The sequence below is a fragment of the Periophthalmus magnuspinnatus genome, chromosome 6 (genome assembly GCF_009829125.3).
Source record: "Periophthalmus magnuspinnatus isolate fPerMag1 chromosome 6, fPerMag1.2.pri, whole genome shotgun sequence".
NCBI classification, from domain to species: domain Eukaryota; kingdom Metazoa; phylum Chordata; class Actinopteri; order Gobiiformes; family Gobiidae; genus Periophthalmus; species Periophthalmus magnuspinnatus.
The window spans coordinates 16931993-16952107 of record NC_047131.1 but is presented as its reverse complement, the minus strand read 5'-3'; the positions used below and the strand labels follow the sequence as shown (position 1 = coordinate 16952107).

Here is a 20115-nt window from a genome sequence, read left to right as displayed (position 1 = left end):
ATTTTGCAGTGGTCCAAACTTATTCCTCACTCTCCAAACACATTCCTGCATTCTATTTATTCACAGCTGTCACGATTCGCACTATTCCTGCTCCATGTTTTGTCTCCTGTCCTGTTCCTTCCCTCCCCTACCTCCCGAAGCTGGGCTGAGCTCCTGGCTCCTCCCGTGCGCACCTGCAGCTCATCAGCGCAATCATCACCACCTGCCGTGGATAAGAAGAGCCAGGACCAGACACTCAGGGCCAGATTGTCCGCGTGTCCACGTGAATATCCAGCTTGTCTTTGTATTTTGCATTTTTGCTCCTTGCATCCTGCTCATTGGAATTTTTCATGCTACCATTCAGATCCTGTCCTCTGGACCATCTCGTCTTGTTCCCCGCACTCTACGTCTCTGGACCCCGCTCCGCACCCTGCTCTTTGTTCTGGCTCTGGTCGCCCTGTCTCCGTCCCTGCACTCCACGTTCCCGGACCCCGGTTCGCACTCTGCTACCCGCACTGGCGTCTCTGCTACGCCGCCCGCTCTGCCCCTGGATCCTGGCCTGCACCTCGTCCCCTGTTCCCCGCCAGATCTACCCACTTTATTGTACATTTATTCACAACCTGTAAATAAACTCTGTAAACTTTCCCCGAGTCTTGCATCTCTTAGTCCCATTTGCCTGCATTATGACAACAGCAATGAGTTTATAAGCAGCTTTCACAACTTTCAGAGGCCAGAAGGGAGTTTGGTTTGGCGATATGATAATCACAATAATGCTAACAGCCCCACCTGTTAGCAAACAGTTTATAATTAGATGCAGGCAGCACAAAACTCATTTTAAGTTTTTAAAATACATAAGTACAGTGGCAAATCTAATTTTACGTTATTACGTGAATAAAATCAGGTACTGTCCCTAAGTGTATTTTTTGACAATTGTTAAATAAAGAATTGCCTTTAAAGCCCTTGAACTAGAACCTTAACTGTATGTTATTTTAATTAGATTGAAACAAACAGTAAGTAAATATGCTTAGTCTTACAGTGACCCCCTGGTATCCCCTCTGACAGGCGAGATGCAGGGGAGTGAGGGCGTGGTAGTCCGTAGCATTCACTGGAGCTCCTTTATGAACCAGTAAATCAATCAGCTGGGCCTGGCCTATATATACACAAACAATAGTGATTATTATTGTTCAACAAATATTTTACACATTTTGAAACATGTCCAAGAGCAATAAGATTTTAGAAACCACTGAAATTTGAACTGCTAAACCAATAAAGAGCAGAGAACAGTGGGGCAAAAAGTATTTAGTCAGCCACCAATTATGCAAATTCTCCCACTTAAAAAGATGAGAGAGGCCTGTAATTTTCATCATACAGAATGGGGGGAAAGAATCCTGTGGGAGCAATTATTAGAAAATGGAATACATGCAAGACCATTGATAATCTCCCGTGATCTGGGGTTCCACGCAAGATCTCACTCTGTGGGGTGAAAATGATCACAAGAACAGTGATCAAAAATCCCAGAACCACACAGGGGGACCTAGTGAATGACCTGCCAAGAGCTGGGACCAAAGTAACAAAGGCTACCATCAGCAACATACTATACGACCAGGAACTCAAATCCTGCAGTGCCAGATGTGCCCCCTGCTTAAACCAGTACATGTCCAGGCTTTGCTAGAGAGCATTTGGATGATCCAGAAGAGGATTAGGAGAATGTCAGATGAAACCAAAATAGAACTTTATGGTAAAAACTCAACTTGTCGTGTTTGGGGGAGAAAGAATGCCAAGTTGCATCCAAAGAACACGATACCTACTGTGAAGCATGGGGGTGGAAAATCATGCTTTGGGGCTGTTTTTCTGCAAAGGGACCAGAACGACTAATCTGTGTAAAGGAAAGAATGAATGGGACCATGTATCGTGAGATTTTGAGTGAAAACCTCCTTCCATCAGCAAGGGCATTGAGGATGAAATGTGTCTGGGTCTTTCATCATGACAATGATTCCAAAGAAGGAGTGGCTTCGTTAGAAGCATTTCACGATCCTAGAGTGGCCTAGCCAGTCTCCAAATCTCAACCCAATAGAAAATCTTTGGAGGGAGTTGAAAGTCCGTGTTGCCCAGCAACAGCCCCAAAACATCACTGCTCTAGAGGAGATCAGCAGGAGGAATGGGCCAAACTACCAGCAACAGTGTGTGAAAAGCTTGTGGAGACTTCCGGAAAACATTTTACTTCTGTTATTGCCAACAAAGGGTATATAACAAAGTATTGAGATAAACTTTTGTTATTGACCAATTACTTATTTTCCAACATAATTTGCAAATAAACTCAGGAAATGTGATTTTCTGGATTTTTTTTTTCATTCTGTCTCTCATAGTTGAAGTGAACCTAATTATATCATATCTTTTTAAGTGGGAGAACTTCCACAATTGGTGTCTGACTAAATACTTTTTTGACCACTGTAGCTACTTTAGCAGATTGCATCCAAAATGGGCAGCAATGGATTTATCCTCACTTCCACCAGTGCATACTGTGATTATGTTCTTGAGCAATACACTAAACTACATTGGTGTCCCTTAAAAAGCATGTACACCTGTGTGAATGAGTGAATAGTACCTTGATGTAAGACAGAAATCGTAATATCAACTAAATTAAACTACAAGTGTACAAAACATCTGATCCTCAAAAACTTGTTAATTATAACCATATATATTGAAATTTCACATCCTGTTTCAGTATTTCTTTGTGTTACTGTTATAATAAAAAATAATGAAATGTTGCTAACCACATATAGCAGTGACGTGCAGAGGAGTATAACCACGGTCGTCTCTGGAGAAAGGTGTGATAATGGTGGGGTCGTTTAGCTTCCTGTAACCACAAGTCACAAAAAAATACAGCTTACTACTTCACAATCATCACATATGGACAACATTTAGTAATATTTCATTAACCAAAACATGAACGCCTTTCAAGACAACTGTTGTTGTGATTTTGGGCGTTACAAAAATAAATGAATTGAATTGAAAAAATTAAAGAACTGTAAAAACATTGAATGAAAAGAAACAGATTAAAACTAATTACAGTTCAAATTTGGTGTCATTACAATTTAAAATGTCACTATGTCAAATCTCAAACCGGATTTTGGCACAAATATTTCATATGCAAAGGGACTAGTAATGACAAAAATAAAATACTAGAATAATCACACGTGTTATGAAGCATTTGATCACACATGTATATTGTATTAAACTGTGTGAAAGAAAAGTACACTTCTGTTTTATCATGAATATTCTAATGTAACAGAAAGAATAGAGAAAGAGGAAATGTTTCAGTATGAATGAAAGTGAAAAAAGTAAAAATAAAGAGTTCAGTTCCAATGAGATGCATGTTTAAGGAAGTGATTCAGCCAGATCCACAGCAGTGTAAATTTAGTCGTAATCTTGGTGTATCTTCAGTTTGGTCATTTAACAAAAATTCCCCAATTGAACAATTCTGTACATTTGTGGTGAGACTCAAATTCTCCAGGATTAAGCTGTAATAACGCATCAGTTATATTAACTGTTGAATTAATAGCACTGCTTCTATGTAAAAACTAAATCTTTTGCATTCCTTATTCATATTTTTTTATATTTGAAAAGCAAAAACAGTCCTATTTTCATTCCTTTCCCAATGAATGTGATAAAATATGGCCAATCTGGCCAAAAGTAAAATAACAGGAGGCTTAGCAGGAAATCTATAGTGCATCTACAAATAAGGTGAAAAAAACTTGTTTTTTTGTTAGCTTCTAAAGAAATATAGAAATGGTACTACAGCACAGCTGCTTTGCAAAGATAACTTAACATTAGATATTTTAACACTCAGACATTTCTGATGCAATGCTTATGACAACTTTAAAATAGTGCATAAGTAACTGCTGACCCGGAGAGCTGCAGGTCGCAGAGGTCACAAGAGCAGAGCGGGTGACACATCCGAATGTCCTCATCTGATTCTCCTTCACTCAAAAGACGCTCAATCTCTGCCTCGTTTCCATTTGCTATGTGCTGAAAATGTAGAAGAAACAGATAATCTAATTTGAAAACCAGATCAAAACAATGAGACATCCTTGCTTTTACTTGTGTCAGTTTGAGAGGAATTCTCCCCCTAATACATTTATACTAATACATTGGCTGAGGAAGTCAAATAGTCAATCCATTACCAGAAATCTGATGGTTCAAATCATATCCTTATCCATTCAAACTGTTATTCTGTCCTGGAGCAAGACGGTTCCATAATCTTGCTTGTGTGAGTTTGATTATGCGGTAGTGGTGGTTGCCCCTATACGGAAACCTTAATTTTGTCACATTTGTTTTATGAAATAAGTTACCTGAAGTTTGCTGCATGTCTAAACGCTCTATACCTGTATTTTATCTATTTTACGCTGCTCACTGTGTCCAGTTCCATAAAATGGGTCAAAGAAACTCTCAAAGAAAAAGAATTAACCAAAGGCCAATCTCACCTCAAACAGGCAGTGTATGGGGGAGGCAGCAGTCTGAGCCAGCAGACTCATCCTCTCCTTAAACAGAGCCTTGTCATTCAGCTCACAGCCCTGAGGAGACACACACACACACACACACTCCTTTAACTCTCTTACCCTAAAATGGCATTCAACATTATGGCATTCAAGTCAGCAAAAGGGACGTACCGATCGCGCATCCTGCAGCTTCCCCAGATTGATGTATTCCACCGCGGCCTCAAAGGTGCTCAGACAGTAGCTCAGCTCGTCTTTGGTTGAGTGGCTGAAGCAGAAGTTCCGTATGTAGCTCAGGTTAGCCATCCTGGAGATAAAGGGCAAAATATATTATTAGTATTTAATATATTGATATGAAATAAAAAGTGATCAATATATTACCACCAGCAAGTACAACAACGGGGCAAAATGAGTCAAGTCTACTTACTGCCAGAAATATTAAATAAAGATTCAAAATAAAAATAAGAAAAAATCTTAAAAATGCATATTCTAACATGCTTCATGACAAATTATTTTGTTAATTAATAATTAATAAGCAAATTACATTTTTAAAAGACATTTACAATTTTTGTCATTTAATAATTATTTGCCTTCTGGGACCTTGATGAGCAACAGTTTTTTAGATATCAAATTTGCTGTGATCCAGTTGAGCATTTCCAGTATATTCATTTTATAGTGTAATAAGAGATTTCCCTCACGCTTATTCATACTTTCAGCAAACACTGCACAAACATCTCCAGGCAAAGTCAATCTCACCAGTTTGGGATTTCTGTCTTGACGAGGAGATAGAGGATGACGGACAGAAGGTCGTCTGCACTCACCGCCTCTATACTCACTGCAAACATAAAAATTAAAATGAACATATTTATAATTTTACTTTTTACAATTTAAATATTTAAACATTCAAACTGTTGATGATATGTCCTAAATATTATAAAATTGTATTGTTTTATTTAGTCCAGTGCTAACAAGCCTTGCTAAAATGTGGGCTATGGAGGCATGCTGTTTTAAGACAATGCAGGGCTCAGTACAACAGATTTCTTGTAGCTGGTGTTCCCCTCTCGCTCTGGGACACTAACGACTAAATTGCTTCCTTTGCAAACATTAAGTTAGGGCAGATCATACCACTCTGCGCTCAGATAGAGGGGTTGTTGTCCACCAATAAAGTCCCATTTCCAAAAGCAAACTGGACAAACGCATTAAGGGCCAACAGAGCAGGGGTTGTACGTGTCAGATGTGATTAAGGGTCAAGATCAGCCAGAGTTCACTCCTGGTCATATAGAAGTAGTTTAGAGATCGAAGTAGGTAAATTATTGTTTTTTGGTAAGAAGAGAAATAAAATAGGAATGTATTAATTGATTTTATTCATTGTATCACCTGATATTAGCTGGACATGTGATCAATCTTATGTCAATTCAATTATAAAGGATTATGTTTTTATTAGATTTCATTTCAAAAAGTTAATGTTGAAGTGTGTTGAAATTAGGCAATACTTTGGGATTGAAGTGGCTTTTAGTAAATTTAAAGAAGACATACTGTGCCTTGTCTGCTATATAGTTATTATTCTGACACACGCGGATCATTATATTATGTTTTACAAATCTAAAATGACTTAATAAAAGAAGTAAGCCCACTGATTTCTGTGTTAGAAAATTGCAGAGGTCAATGCGATTAAGAAAATAAGAATTGGAGAACGGCAGTGGCCGTGAACCGGTAGCTGGGAAAACGGGGGTTGATCAGAGCAATGACATCTTGAGTACAAAGATTACTCAAAGTTGTATTTAGAGTGAGTCATGCATGTTTGAGTGGGAAAATGAGAAGGGAAACAATTACAGTCAAAAGGTCATAATACATATAACTTGGGTTTTTCTTTAAGTCAAAGTCTAGACCAAAGAGGAGATGGATGCAGTGAAAAAGGACATGATGGAATATAGTGTGTGTGACAGATAATGATGTGTTTGAGTGCTCACCTGTGCGCTTGGTCGTTTGAGTTGCCGTCAGAGCCACTATTCTTAAACACATGAGTTTGAGGAGGGGTGACGTCTGCTGGTTTAACCGACTCAGCTCCCTCTTGGCCCGGGATAAGTTTATACTGCAAACCGTTGCAACAAAAAATCAAAATGAGCTTAAGTCCCACAGCAAATAAGCAGCAAAAAGCAATTTAGGAACATGGAAAGAAAAAAAATATTAATGGAATAGTAATGTGATTGTTTTGTATTTGTAGACTTTATTGTTCCTGTAGGGACATCTGCATTATACCCTACAACCAAAGACTAAAATCTATTTACTGTCAAGAATATGAATATTTTGGCTTTACTGTGCTTAGCTTTTTGGCAATATAACTGCCAGTGGTTCTCAAAATGTTCAAAGTACCATATATTTTAATGTCTTTCTGAGTACTGTACTACCAAGTCTATAAACAGGTCTTAAATGGGGCTAAACAAGGTTAAAAAAAAATTAGAACTACTTTTGTCCAATTAATGACTAATATATACTAACTAAAACAAAGTGAATATAATTGTCTCAAATTGTAAAAATAATGATAGGCCCTCGCATACCACAATTTGTGAACCACTGATTTAAACCGCCTGAGCTAACCTGAAGTCGGGTTTGACCCCCAGGTCCTTCTGTTGCAGCTCCCCCAGACTCCGGGCGATTTTGTTGAAGGCAGCGTCCTGTGTACAGATGGATTAGAATGAGTTCACTTAACTACAGCTTTACTATACACTGGGACCTATGCCAAAATCAATATTTCACTGAAGCTTTGGGGAAAATCTCAGGGGTTGTTTACCAAAATTTACTTGTGATTTATGTCAGAATTATTTATTGCCATGGAGTATAACTGTTTGTACATTGTACATACTGGCTTTAAACAAAAGGAGGGCGATAAGGCTACAGATTCTGGTAACACTTAATTATAACTACACTTTAAATAGCCTTAATAAAGCATGATCAAAGACTTCACAATGAACACAGTTTTTAAAAATGTTTTTTATGATAATTCAGGCTTGGTTACTATGTAAATAATACCCTAACACCTAACCCCAACCTCTAAACTGAGTAGTTACTTAGCTGGAATACTTCATGATTAACTATTTGTTCATTATGAATGAAGTCTTTGTTTATGCGTTACTAAGGCTAATTAAGGTATAGTTAAAGTAAAGTGGTGCCTAGAAACCTCTATCCATTTTCTTAGAGATTAGGTTCTGTCCACTCCTACTTAAAACTAGTGTTGGACCAATCAATGAATTATCTGTTTTTCTCATATAAAGTAGGTTACTGCTTTTATGTAACGTTCTTAAAAGTTCAGGTCACAGGAGAATAAGCCTCACCTGGCTGGCCTCCAACGTTCCCACAAAGTTAAAGATAAGATCATGGATACCATGATGAACATAAATCTGTAGCAGAAAAACAAAACCTGGTCAAACACACATAAAACTATAGTTTGGCAAAAGCTAACCTGCAGAGAGAAAATAGGCCACTTATTAGTCATTTCTTAGTAATGTTTTCTGATTCATGTTTTAAAAATCATCTGACGAGTGGCTGTATTCCCGGCTTTGTGGCACAATAGAAGTGGGTCAATGTGGTTGAATTTTCTTCAAATGAAAGTATACAAAAGGGTAGGAATTGAACAGCTAGTGTTTTCGTTAGTGGGGTCAGTGTAGGCGAATAGGAAAAGGACCGATATCAATTTGAAACCTCTTCTGTAGTTTACTGATTATTATTGTATAACAACACATTTTAGGTGTAAAAACTGCTAAAACTGCACATATTTGAGACGTATACACTGAAAGTTGGCCTTTTTGAGTTATAACTTAATTAGATACGAACAAAACTTTGTGTAAGATACAGCAAAAGTAAAAAGTACAAGGTTGGAAAGTTTGGTGTATGTAAGTACAATTATCTTTAAATGTATTTTGAGAACATGGCATTTGATAAGTTGATTAAATTAAATAATAAAATATCTTTATATATTTAGACTCAGATTGGGCAGTTTTGTTGTTTCCACATGAAAGTGTGATGAGAGAGTAAACTGACCAAAAAACTAAAAGATTTGTTTTGCCTTTTTTTCAGTATCTCCCCTTAACCTACTACGCCATCATAAATAATTGTTCTGAATATTTTGAGAAACTCAGTTTTGTAGTAGTAAATATTGCAGGAGGTAACATGCTTTGAATAATGTAAAATGTGTGCTACCTCCACGGCCTGCTTCAAAAGAGTCATCTGAACCTCCTGTTTGGCCAAGAGCTTCTGTGGAATAACCAGATCAGAGTGAGACAAATGCATTAGTCACTGTGCAGGACCTGATGCAACCACTGCTGTCATATAGTCCTCCTGTAAATTGCTGCAAAGTCAACCAGAGAAGAGAAAGACATGCGTGCGGGAAGGCCAGTGTTGCTGTAAACTGTTGGACTCTTGGGAATGTAACGGATTAAGATACAGTATTTGAGATGAACTAATGGCCATTGCAAAGTAAAAGGAACACATATTGATAAGGTAATTTAACAAAACAAGAAATTAAACATAACAAATCCCTTTTTCCCCTACATACAGTTTATATTTTTAGTTTTAAAAAATATCTTACTTAGATGATTGTATTTGGTTTAACGTGTTATTCTAGTTCTAGTATATTTTTAATTAAACAATGCACAGTTGGGTGTGTATTTTCCGGAAAAAGTATTTTACAGAAAACAACAATAGGTGTGGCAGTGTTTTTCCAATAGTGGAAAAATATCCAAATTAAAGCTTATCAAACCTTGTTTTTGTTTTAATTCTTTAGTTTAAGAAAATTTGAGACTTTCACTTCACTGAAAAAAACTGCTTAATGTGGCCTTTATCCAAGTATTGATCTGTTTAAGCGGCGTTGTTGCACTCATTTAAATATTTGGGAACACCAATATATCCTATCAACTAGGAGAGGAAATATGCCCTGAAAAAGTGACTGGATATTAAATCAGGATCAAATAGGGTTAACTCACCAGACGAGAGTCCCTCAGCAGACACTGAAGACATTTAGTGTAGAGGCCATTCACAGAGTCCTGTTAGAAGCAGACATGAAAATATGTACTCATTAGACTCACGGTGTACATGAAAAAGCAGTAATTACCACAATAGTACATTTATTGAGAAGTTATAGATTTCCTTCTGAACGTTACAAAGATATGCAAGAGGAAAATTCTTTCACATTTGAGATATGTATCAAGTATCAAGTCTCTTCCTTAGTATCGAAATCAAGTTTCGAACAGTAGCTACCGATAAATGTCTGTTATTGGTTTGTCAAACACTTGTTAAAGACATTACTGATCAACTGTGTCAAAATGACATTAAACAGAGACTAAAACAATTGCATTCCTATAAAAATATTTTATGGCCAAAACCAATATGGGACAGGACAGCTGTAGTCTGAAATGGGGGAGAGAGTACAGACATTAGGTAAACTATCATGCCAGAAGGTGAATCAACAGCGTAGACAAGGCCAGCGTACGTCTTATATCACTAAACCAAAAGCGAGCACAAATTAGGCTTTTTAATATTTCTGGAAAAAAAAGAAAATCTCTAGAGAAAATCATAGGAACAATAATTTTACAACATATTGCAAAAGAGCACTGATGTCGTACTATGTGATGGCGCAGTCCCTTCCTCTCCTGCTCTTTGAATGATTGGCAGAAGCTCTGGATGAACTTGTCCAGTCTGAGCGCATGGCGTCCCAGGAAGTCCCGGACCTCCTCCACACTCTTCAGGCAGTAAGGGGGTGGGGGGCAGGGGTCAGAGGGGTTAGGCTCCTCCTCGACAGGGCGAGAGATGCACAGGATGCTGTAGCTCTGCTCCTGATCGTTATAAAAGGTCTCCTCAAACAGAATAGGGATGGAAGCTGGAGAGGGGAAACCAGAGCCCAACACCACCTGCCGGTTCTGAATAAGCACCTCCTACAAAAGACAAGAGATTTTGATATTTTGAACATGCTATAAATAGACTTAAACTACCAATCAATTACAATAATGATGTGATCAAAAAACAAAAAAGTATTTTATCTGTTGGGTGCGTATTGTGTATTTTCTTTTTTGTGAAACACTTTGTAAACTCTGTTTTTTAAAGGTACTATATAAATAACAAACATAATAGATGTTACCAGACCTTTAGTTTAGTATAAGTGAAAGCCATTATAAATCAATGCAATGCTGTAACACAACAACCAAGCCACAACAAATTCCCAGGTCCAAGCCTAATCTGTCACATTTTGTCAATATGTTATTCAGTTACCATAGATACAGGCTATTCCTCTACTAAATACATTAGTTTGAATCAAATTTTCATATTTTCAAAAGCTTATAATAAGATTACATGTCAAGAGAAGTTATTGCAATGTGGCTCTCAAATGTGAGAACACAGTGACAGGATAGATGCCTCAAGTAGAGTGAACCAAATATGGGTAATCTAAGAAACAAGCCACAGTTAAATATTGTTTTTGAAATCCAAACCTTTCCATCAACAGTGTGGTATCCATCCTCTGTCGGCTGAAGAATGTAGCTCTCAAACTGGGAGTCTGAGAAACTGCTGCCCGTCAAACTTCCACAACAAGGAACCAACACCTACAAGAGGAGGCACAACATTACACATTGACAAAAGGTCTACATCCATACTAGAATCTTTACGCAGATTAGTAGAATAGGTGTGCTGAGGCCTCATGGAAGTCATGAAGAATTAGGATGCTAAGGAGTTTATTATTATTATTATTATTATTATTATTAACTAGAGTTGTCTTTCACTGTTTATTTATTTATACCTTAGTGGAGGAAATGAATTAATTAGGGCTGTGCAGTTAATTGAAGTTCAATTGCGATTCAGTCATTTCTAACTGTCAGTTATGTACTCTTTTTAATGGAGAGGTCTACAGCCAATCCTTGGTCAGCAAAAGCTTGTGGTTTGGAGCTAAATTCAAACACAGACCACAAAAATAAAAGTTACTATATTTGTGTCAAATGGTACTGATTGACTGAACATTGGACCAGCTCTACACCCTCCCATCAGGTGCTCGAGGGTTCATGGGAGTTTCCTCAACCAGTCCACATGTGCTTTGCAGATCTGGAGAAGGCATTCAACCGTGTCCCTCGTGATGTTCTTTGGGGGGTGCTCCGGGAGTATGGAGTCTGGAGCGAGTATGGACCGTTGTGGTGAAGAAGTCGAAAGGCGAAGCTCTCGATTTACCGGTCAATCTACGGTCCTACCCTCACCTATGGTCATGAGCTCTGGGTAAGGACCAAAAGCTGTTCTTGTGGTGTGTGGCTGTTCAGTCTTTATTATTATATGGAATTTATGAATATTGTAAATATTTGGAATCTTGATAATGACTTATGCAGCAGATATCAAAACAAAGTAGCCTTATCACAAACCAGCCATCACTAAGTACTGGTGGCAAAAACAAAGACAGTACCCTGCCCTTGTTAGAATACGAAGTGCATTTTACTGTGTATGTGCTACATATTAGGCTGTCATATTGTTATGGCTGATCAGTGAATGTAGGCTGCTTACAAGCCTTGTGGAAGCAGCCTACATACACTTCATAAACAATGGCTTAGTGCAGAAGTCTGACTTGTAACTTATTTTGCAGTAGTCTGCTCTCAAATGCATGATAGTGTTGTAATTGATTAAGCAGTCTGAGTTCATTCCTCTCATCTGATTTAATTTTTTTTCAATACTTAACAAAAAGTTAAGACATTTATTTTAATCTCAAATGTTGCTGTATCTTGTAGCTTGCACGCTTTGTCAAAACTAACCAATGTCAACCTTACTCACAATGCCATGTAGCTGGGCCACACGACTGCAAAGGTCGGCCCTCTGCTTCTCCAAGGACAAATAAAAGGGATTCTTCAGGATATTCTCATCATAAACAGCCATAAGGAGCTGGAGGTCTGGATCCTGGATGATACAGGACAGAGGAGGACAACATGCATATTATGTGAAATTTACTTTTAGCATTACAATTTTGTGCAAAGTTATATTTTGATTGACTCATTAATGTTTGAGTAATCATACATGGTTCTGTATTTGTGGCTTGAGAGAAAAAAAAGGGTTCAGAATGTTCATATACCATAAATGAAAATCTGTTTGCTACTGTGAAATGTATTTTTGAACATGAAGTCAATGGACCTGTTTCTATTTCTAAGTTGTTTTAGATCAATACTGCGTTTTACAATCAACAAAATGTAAAATAATGATCGACGAATGCAATAGTTTAATACTCCCGAAAAGAAAGCATGTCTATGCAGTTCATAGTTTCTATTTTAATCATATCCAGGGCACATTTGAATTTATGTAATATGAACTGCTAAAACTAATACAAGAATCACTTGCTTTTCTGAACATGTTTGTAGAGGTTAGTGGATATAGTTCTTCTAAAAATAAGAAAATGTGAAAAATAGTTGGAGTGTTAACTTTTGTCTGGTAATTTCCCCAGTGAATCAAAAGGACTAGAAGATCATAGTTATTTCATAAAACAATTCAAACATTTATCCACTCAAAATCATGTGAATCTAATTGTTGTTGGACTTCTTTTCAAAGCAAAGATCTCATGATTCCTCATAATGCTGCCCTCCACGTTAATGGATCTGGAGACGGTCCACATCCGTTCATGATTGGTTTGAATCAACACATGGCCACATACTTTCAACAATGACATGGACTGAAAAATAGTCTTACAGATATTTCAATGATTTCCATACAACCAGTAATCACACAGCAAAACACTATGGGAGAAGCCTGATACAGACCTTTGTGTCTAGGTAAAGTTTAAGTTAAACTCAGTCTGATTTGTATTTCATGCTTGTGAGTTTAGGAGGATCTTTGATGAAGTCTTTTATATGGATGGACAATATATATCAGCGCCAGGGTCGTCAAAAGTATTGAAAATCTAAAGTTTTACAATACGCATGTATATTTATTTATATATTGCAATGGCCCTACTTGAGCCAATATTTTTACAGGCTGCCACAATGCAGCACTAAATTTATGTTTTATACGTTAAATCTGTGGAGAGGCGTCCTGCTCACGGTAAGAATATGGAATGTCCATTAGAAAAGTTACAAAGTGGACTTAATTATATCATTGTACATGTATGGCTATTAGGGCTACAGGTGGCTAAAGCCATGTCCTGCCGATCGACTAAGTCGACTAAAAAAGGGGTGTGGCAAAACCTCTCAAAACTATTACATATCTATGTATCTGACCCAAACTACACTCACAAGACTATACCTGCAGGGGGAGTTCATGCAAAACAACTAATTATGCAGAAAAAAGCACAACGACAATGTAATTATATAAAGACAGATCAAAGTTGAAACATGACTTTAATCTGCCATTTTAGATAAAATACAAAAGAAATCTAATTATTTCCGTTAGCTCACTCTCTAACTTCTCCTTTCTGCCACTGCCCCTATAAATCCTGATCATCTAAATAAAATAGTTGACTAATACACATTTTTCAGCTTAACAACTAAAGGCCTACAGCCCTGTTGCTCACAGTAAGGAGAATGCTTATTTTTCATGATATTTCTGGGTAAATGCACCTTATTATAATAGTATACAATCTGTACACAATGAAGCACTTTACTTTAATTGCTGAGGTTTACATGAGGAATTATTCCCTGAAATGTAGGATTACAGACCATCTGTTTTGGTCTTCATCAACAGCAAAATAGCAGATATGAAATGCTGTCCTTTGACAGACAATAACTCTAAAATATCTGTAACAGTGCAACAGGTATGAATGGTTATCTTAGTACATCACTATCCACGTAAAACCCTTGATGAAATGAATTAAATGTTTTATGTATCTACCTCAAGTGAGAGATGAAAAATGTCTGATTATTCTGATTTCAGATTTTTCCTTTTTCTGAATTCAACCAACACCGAAAACAACAACAGCTAATCCATGATAAAAACACTTTAAATTGGATTAGACTTTTTCCAAACATGTGAGAGCCATGAATTCATTCTTTTAGCGTTTAGTCACACTGGGGCTGGCAGAAGTCATTTGGTAGAGACAATCACCCATTAACAGAAAGGTTGATAGTTGGTTTCACCTTGCACCTACACTACGCTTACATATTGAACTGGTTACCTTGTGGAAGTGAATAAATGGTGTAGTAAATAGTGATATAAAGTCCAAAACACTTAAGATTACTTTTTTTTAAACTTTTTTTTAATGAAATGGGTAAAAATCATCCATGTGCTACAGACAGAAATCTAATCTTGGGTCTTCTTCCACACTTTTTTAGTCGACAGAATATCTATCAAGCCAATGCTCACTAACCCTCCTCTGCATATGTCCAAACTAAGATTCAAAAAGACAGTTTGAAAAAGTTTCTTTGCATTTAAGTGACATCATTTTGTAAACAACAGAATATCCTGGATAGGTCTGTCAAAACCCTGCTAACATTGTAGTTTAGACCTTTACATACATGTTCATCCTTTATTAGTTTGGGAGCTCATATGTATATCTTCTCTCAAATGTTACCATTCCGAGGCTTGTTTAAAATGTAAACTGTGAAAAAAATCCTACAGTTAAAACTAGAGATAGACACGATATTTGCCTTTTTACTGTATCAACTATCGGCTTTAAATATCCATGATAGGCTGACATTTTTTAGACCAAACTGATCTACATGTAGAGATAGTTCGATAGTGCCTTTTTATAAGCCCATATACCCATATTGACTACACATTTGTGCCCAATACCTATTTATTGTCTGAAATATCTGTTAATCAATGTTTTACAATCTATAGAAAGGCCAATAAATTATAGTATTTAATTAATGATTACTTTTCACTTAAAAATAAAATGTATTCATTGGTGGATATTTACATTTTATAATAATTCTGTAAATTCTAAGTTGACAACTGCTCAAAACTTTTTAATATCTCCATAACCTGACCTAAAGTGCATTCACAAGATCCCAAACTCACTGGATTCCATGTAAAAACAAATATGTATTCAAAGAAGTGCTGGTGAACTGCATTTTTGTAGGTAAAAACTATAGCAAACCCACCCCATGTCCTGTCTGCTATAATCAATCAAGCTTTAAATTCTTGATTAAAAACCTGCAACCCTGCAACATACAACTACACATAAGAGTTCGTATTATTTAAAAAATCTGTGTAAAAAGTACCAACCTCTTCATTGAGCTTCATGTTCCCTGTACTGCTCCTTTAGCTCAACTCTCAGACTGAAGCATGACACACTCAATCTCTCTTGCTCTCTCCTCCCCTCCTTCTATGTCTCTCTTCCCCTCTCTTCTCTCACTCTCAGCTGAAACAGTCATGTGGGCTCTCTGTCCTATGACCCAAAGATCGACAGCTCAGAGGAATGTCCTTTGGGCCAATCACACTTCAGATTTCCAGAGGTTTTTACAATGGAACAACACTCTAATATGCATTCATGAACTAATCTCAGCTGCTCATTTTCTTTGACATAAATATTTATGTGTGTACAGATTGTATTATGTGATTTTATGGTCCACCAGCACTCATCAAACAAAAGACCACAAGAAATGACACTGGCTCTAAAAGAGTGGCTTACATCAACTATTTCAAAAGTGAAAAGTTAATTTGTGAACTTTATTGTTTGGTGTTTCCAATGGGTTTCAAAACCATAATATCAGCATCGGCAATTTTCAGATAACAGCCACAACAATAACACAATTATCAGTATTGGCTCAAAAAAAGAAAACCATCCTCGAAAAATCAATATACCATCCCTACTATCATTAATACAAAAAGTACAATTAAATTAAATTGTGATTGATCAAAATGATGATGAAAAATACATTTATAATACTTATTTTTCTTTAAAGTACTCTCAAAAGTCCTGTGAAAATATGTGTGCAGTCTATGGTTAATATAATGTAAAATAAAACAAATCACAGGCCACAAAAATGGATAAAAACTCGATGAAAAGGCAATTTTGCAGCCCTTACATTTGGTTGTGAAAGAAGACAACAATCCTGACTGCTAATTTTGCTCAGTCAATGCACATTTTCTAAGTGAAATTTATAACTAAGAGGATTCAGAGCATGAACGTGGCTGTCACACTGATGCAGTTTATCCTCGGGCCACACACACATGACAAACCACTTAAACCATCTCTGTTTGAACAACTACAACTATGACTAATATTACAACAGAGATCGACAGACAGAAAGATCACAGTCATTTCACACATGTTAAACGTAGGTCAAATTATGCCTGAAAAATATATAATTGTTCCATTATTATCAATTAAGTAATGTAATTTTGATTAGCTTTTGTTATAGTGATCAAGATTCACTTTTAACACATCTAGGAGCAACTAGTGTTGTCACAATGCCAAAATTTCAAACTTGATTTCGATACTAAGGAATGGACTCGATACTCAAAACTGATTCTGATACCACTCTGATTAAAAAAAAAACAAAAAAAAACACTCTCCCCTCAGACAATAGAATGTGATTTTCAACATTAAATGGTTGTACATTCTTTTATATTCCCACATGGCCTTTTATCTGTGTAATCCCTCAGTGGGTGCCATAGTCGTCCATGGGCGTATACTAGTCTATGTGGTCTATCTAGTTTTGATACTAGTTTTAGTATCAATTTGTATCTGACTTTTGATACTTTGACAACCCTAGAAGTGAATAGTCTGCTCACTGGACTGGTGCAAACTTTTTCTGAGACCAATAATTTGCCATGTAAATTGCCATAGTAGAAGTTAATAGCTCCAACATGTCCCTGGACAACTTTTTTGTAAATCCTGTGTTGAATAAAAAGAAGGAAATGAAAACAGGGGGATGCAAGGATAATGCTAACACTAGCATTGCTCATGCTACCCAAGATGGCACTGAGAATGACGTCGATAAGGAGGCTGTACCGGTGGCTACTCCGTGCGAGGTGGAAAATATCGAGTCTTTAAGAGAAGGTGCGATAGCGCAAACAAGTGATCAAGAACATTGAATGCTTGGGAAAAAACTCGCTAATATACTTAAGCCAGTCAACAAACTTTCTGGCAAATTTGACACAGTGACCCAAAGGTTGGATGATGTAGAAAAACGTGTGTCCAATCTGGAGGATGCATCTGTGGCTACTGCACCGAGACTGGACGTTATGGAGAAATCTTAAATGAGCACTGGAACAACTTGACAACTTGACAGAGAATCAAAGTCGTCGTCAAAATATAAGGATTATTGGAGAAGGAACTGAGGGCAGGGACCAGGTGACTTTTTTTGAGCAGTGGATTCCTGAAATTTTGGAAATACAAGAGAAACAGATCAAGACTGAGAGAGCCCACCACACAGAACCGCCGACTGGACGAGGCAAAGACGGCCAAGAGTTGTTCTTGTGAGGCTATACAACTACACAGACAAGGGAAGGATCTTTTACGCTGCAATGAGGAAAGGAAGAGTGGAAGCGGGTGAGAGGCAGATCACCTGTTATCAGGATTTCTCTGCTGAAGTGGTTAAAAAAAGACAAGAAACAGCAACTGCGTGATTACGGCTGGGATTGGGAGGATACATGACCTATGGGAAAGTTCAAGTTATTTGAAGAAATACAAGCCAAATATAATATTCCTGCTAGAGATTTTTATAAATATCTTCAGCATAGGCATTTCGTAAACATCTTGAACAAACTCTTCTGGGCTGACAAAAATGTGGGCATTTCATTGCAAGATTTTACTCTGAGCTTCAAACACTGAAGAACAGACTTAAATGTTTACAATTATTATGGAATGCACTGCTTAAAACAACAATTGGCAGTGAAACATGAGAGGAAATTCTGATATTGCCATTATGTAATCACCATAAAGAAATGCAGTACAATATACTACACAAAAGATACTGTCTCATTGGTAAATCCAATCTTTAAAAAAAATAAAAATGGGAAAATGCTCTAGACTGTCTGAAAATTAAAAGGGCAGTGGTGTAATACTGCCAGTAAGTGTGGGTTGTTGTTTCAATCTTGTTGGAACGGCTGCATTTAATATGATTCATCTCATAGAATTATTATGCTATTCATTTGCTGATGTAACATGCTATGCTGTGCTATTGTTCGTTGTTTTTTTTGTTTTGTTTGTTTTTTGTATACAGCAAGAAATGTTCAATAGAGATAATGGGGAAAAAGTCAAATGCACACAAATGAAAACCCTTGCAAATATAGTCCTACCTCCATGTATGTATTCTTTCAGTCAAAAACCACATTGTTACTTATTCATGACCTCAGTGTTATCAAAACAAGGGGTCAGACAATGTATTGATTATTTGGCTTTCTGTTCTGACCCACATCTAGGACAGTATTATTAATCTTTCACAAAATCACCAGTCATTACAGGCAAATAATTTGGGCGATAGAAGAAATAGAATCTACCACAAACCAATTACTTCAATCTGAAATAGTTTGTAATGGCCTACACTAATACAATAAAAATCTTACACGGTATGAACTGAGAACAGATCTTGAACTTGTGTGACTATATATTGGTTAGCACTACTACTGTTAATATAATTCTGATGGTGCTTTTAAATGTTTAAGGGTGTAATTTTTGTTTGACAAGAAAACTGCTTAGAATATGGAGCTACACTAAGTACTATACTATAAACACCATATAGCAACATGATTTTGAGAGGTACTATAACTTATCTTCATCAAACCATATGGTATTATTACTCCACAGTTTAGCGCTGTTTGCAAGTATGGCTGTATGTTTGACTGACTGCTTATTTTACTGACAAATTATAAGCCACGTTGAATATTTTAATACGAGATTAAAGACGAGATCAGGAAGATTTAAAGCAGGCAAGCCCATAACAAGTGAATCTTAGCATTGTTAGCATTTAGCATTACGTTGCCATCAAAGCGATCCACTGCATTAGCTAACAGCGTGTGGGAAGTACAGCTATTTAAAGCAAGCCGGGAGCAAAAATAGATGTTTACCTGTTTTCAGCTCGTATCTCCGTTCATCCACGCTTTGGCATTGCACTCCCAAACCCTGCAGCCGCCTGTCATGAGCTGTTGACGGTCATCAGCTGGTGGAGGAGCGGCGGTGCTCAGTCTCCGTAGTACCAGGGGGTTGCCAGATACTAGCCAAAAATGTGCTCAAAAAGAGGTGTTTGAAATGTTTGTCCTTGTAGCTTGTCTTATCGGCAGAGATGATAATGTAAGAGGCTACTCTCTGTGCACGACCTGCTGACTGCAACACTGAGGAAATCTGGGTTACGGGTTAAACTCCGTCTTGACCCGAATATGCAATATGAGAAAAAGACCGATAACGCCACCATCAGGACAATAGCTGTATGCCCAGATTTTAAATGTATATTAATGAGAAAACAGTGCGTAAAGTTTAGGTCTAACTTCTTGCAGAGGTATATAAAAAAATCGTTTAAATGTAGAGTAAAGATAGTTTCTTTTAGTCTTAGATGAGGAACACCTAAACGGTTTTATCATTGAGGAAGTCGACCATAATGTTTCAGTTACAGAAAATAGATTTGTTCTTCACATTTGAAGTGACAAGAAGCAAAATGTTTATAGACCGAAATACAACTTGTCCATGATGTATTTTAATGATGTTCCTGCCTATATTGACTTTGGATTCACTGTGAAATGTGACCGTTTTTGT

At 37.0% G+C, this 20115-nt stretch overlaps 1 protein-coding gene across 1 annotated transcript in view; it reads right to left on the bottom strand.

Moving 5' to 3' along the window:
* ankrd27 (ankyrin repeat domain 27 (VPS9 domain)) overlaps window positions 1-19712 on the bottom strand; it is a 31308-nt gene extending 11596 nt beyond the window's left edge. Inside the window, exons 1-15 of the mRNA XM_033968077.2 lie at window positions 19434-19712; window positions 12270-12392; window positions 10955-11065; window positions 10094-10402; window positions 9455-9514; window positions 8673-8726; window positions 7808-7873; window positions 7074-7150; window positions 6446-6567; window positions 5232-5310; window positions 4650-4782; window positions 4464-4553; window positions 3887-4008; window positions 2754-2836; window positions 1014-1129 (exon numbers count right to left, since the gene is read on the bottom strand). Coding sequence (XP_033823968.1) covers window positions 1014-1129; window positions 2754-2836; window positions 3887-4008; window positions 4464-4553; window positions 4650-4782; window positions 5232-5310; window positions 6446-6567; window positions 7074-7150; window positions 7808-7873; window positions 8673-8726; window positions 9455-9514; window positions 10094-10402; window positions 10955-11065; window positions 12270-12371 — 1524 coding nt within the window. The 5' untranslated portion in view covers window positions 12372-12392; window positions 19434-19712. The remainder of the gene's footprint in view (window positions 1-1013; window positions 1130-2753; window positions 2837-3886; window positions 4009-4463; window positions 4554-4649; window positions 4783-5231; window positions 5311-6445; window positions 6568-7073; window positions 7151-7807; window positions 7874-8672; window positions 8727-9454; window positions 9515-10093; window positions 10403-10954; window positions 11066-12269; window positions 12393-19433) is intronic.
* Between the last annotated feature and the right edge of the window lie 403 nt (window positions 19713-20115).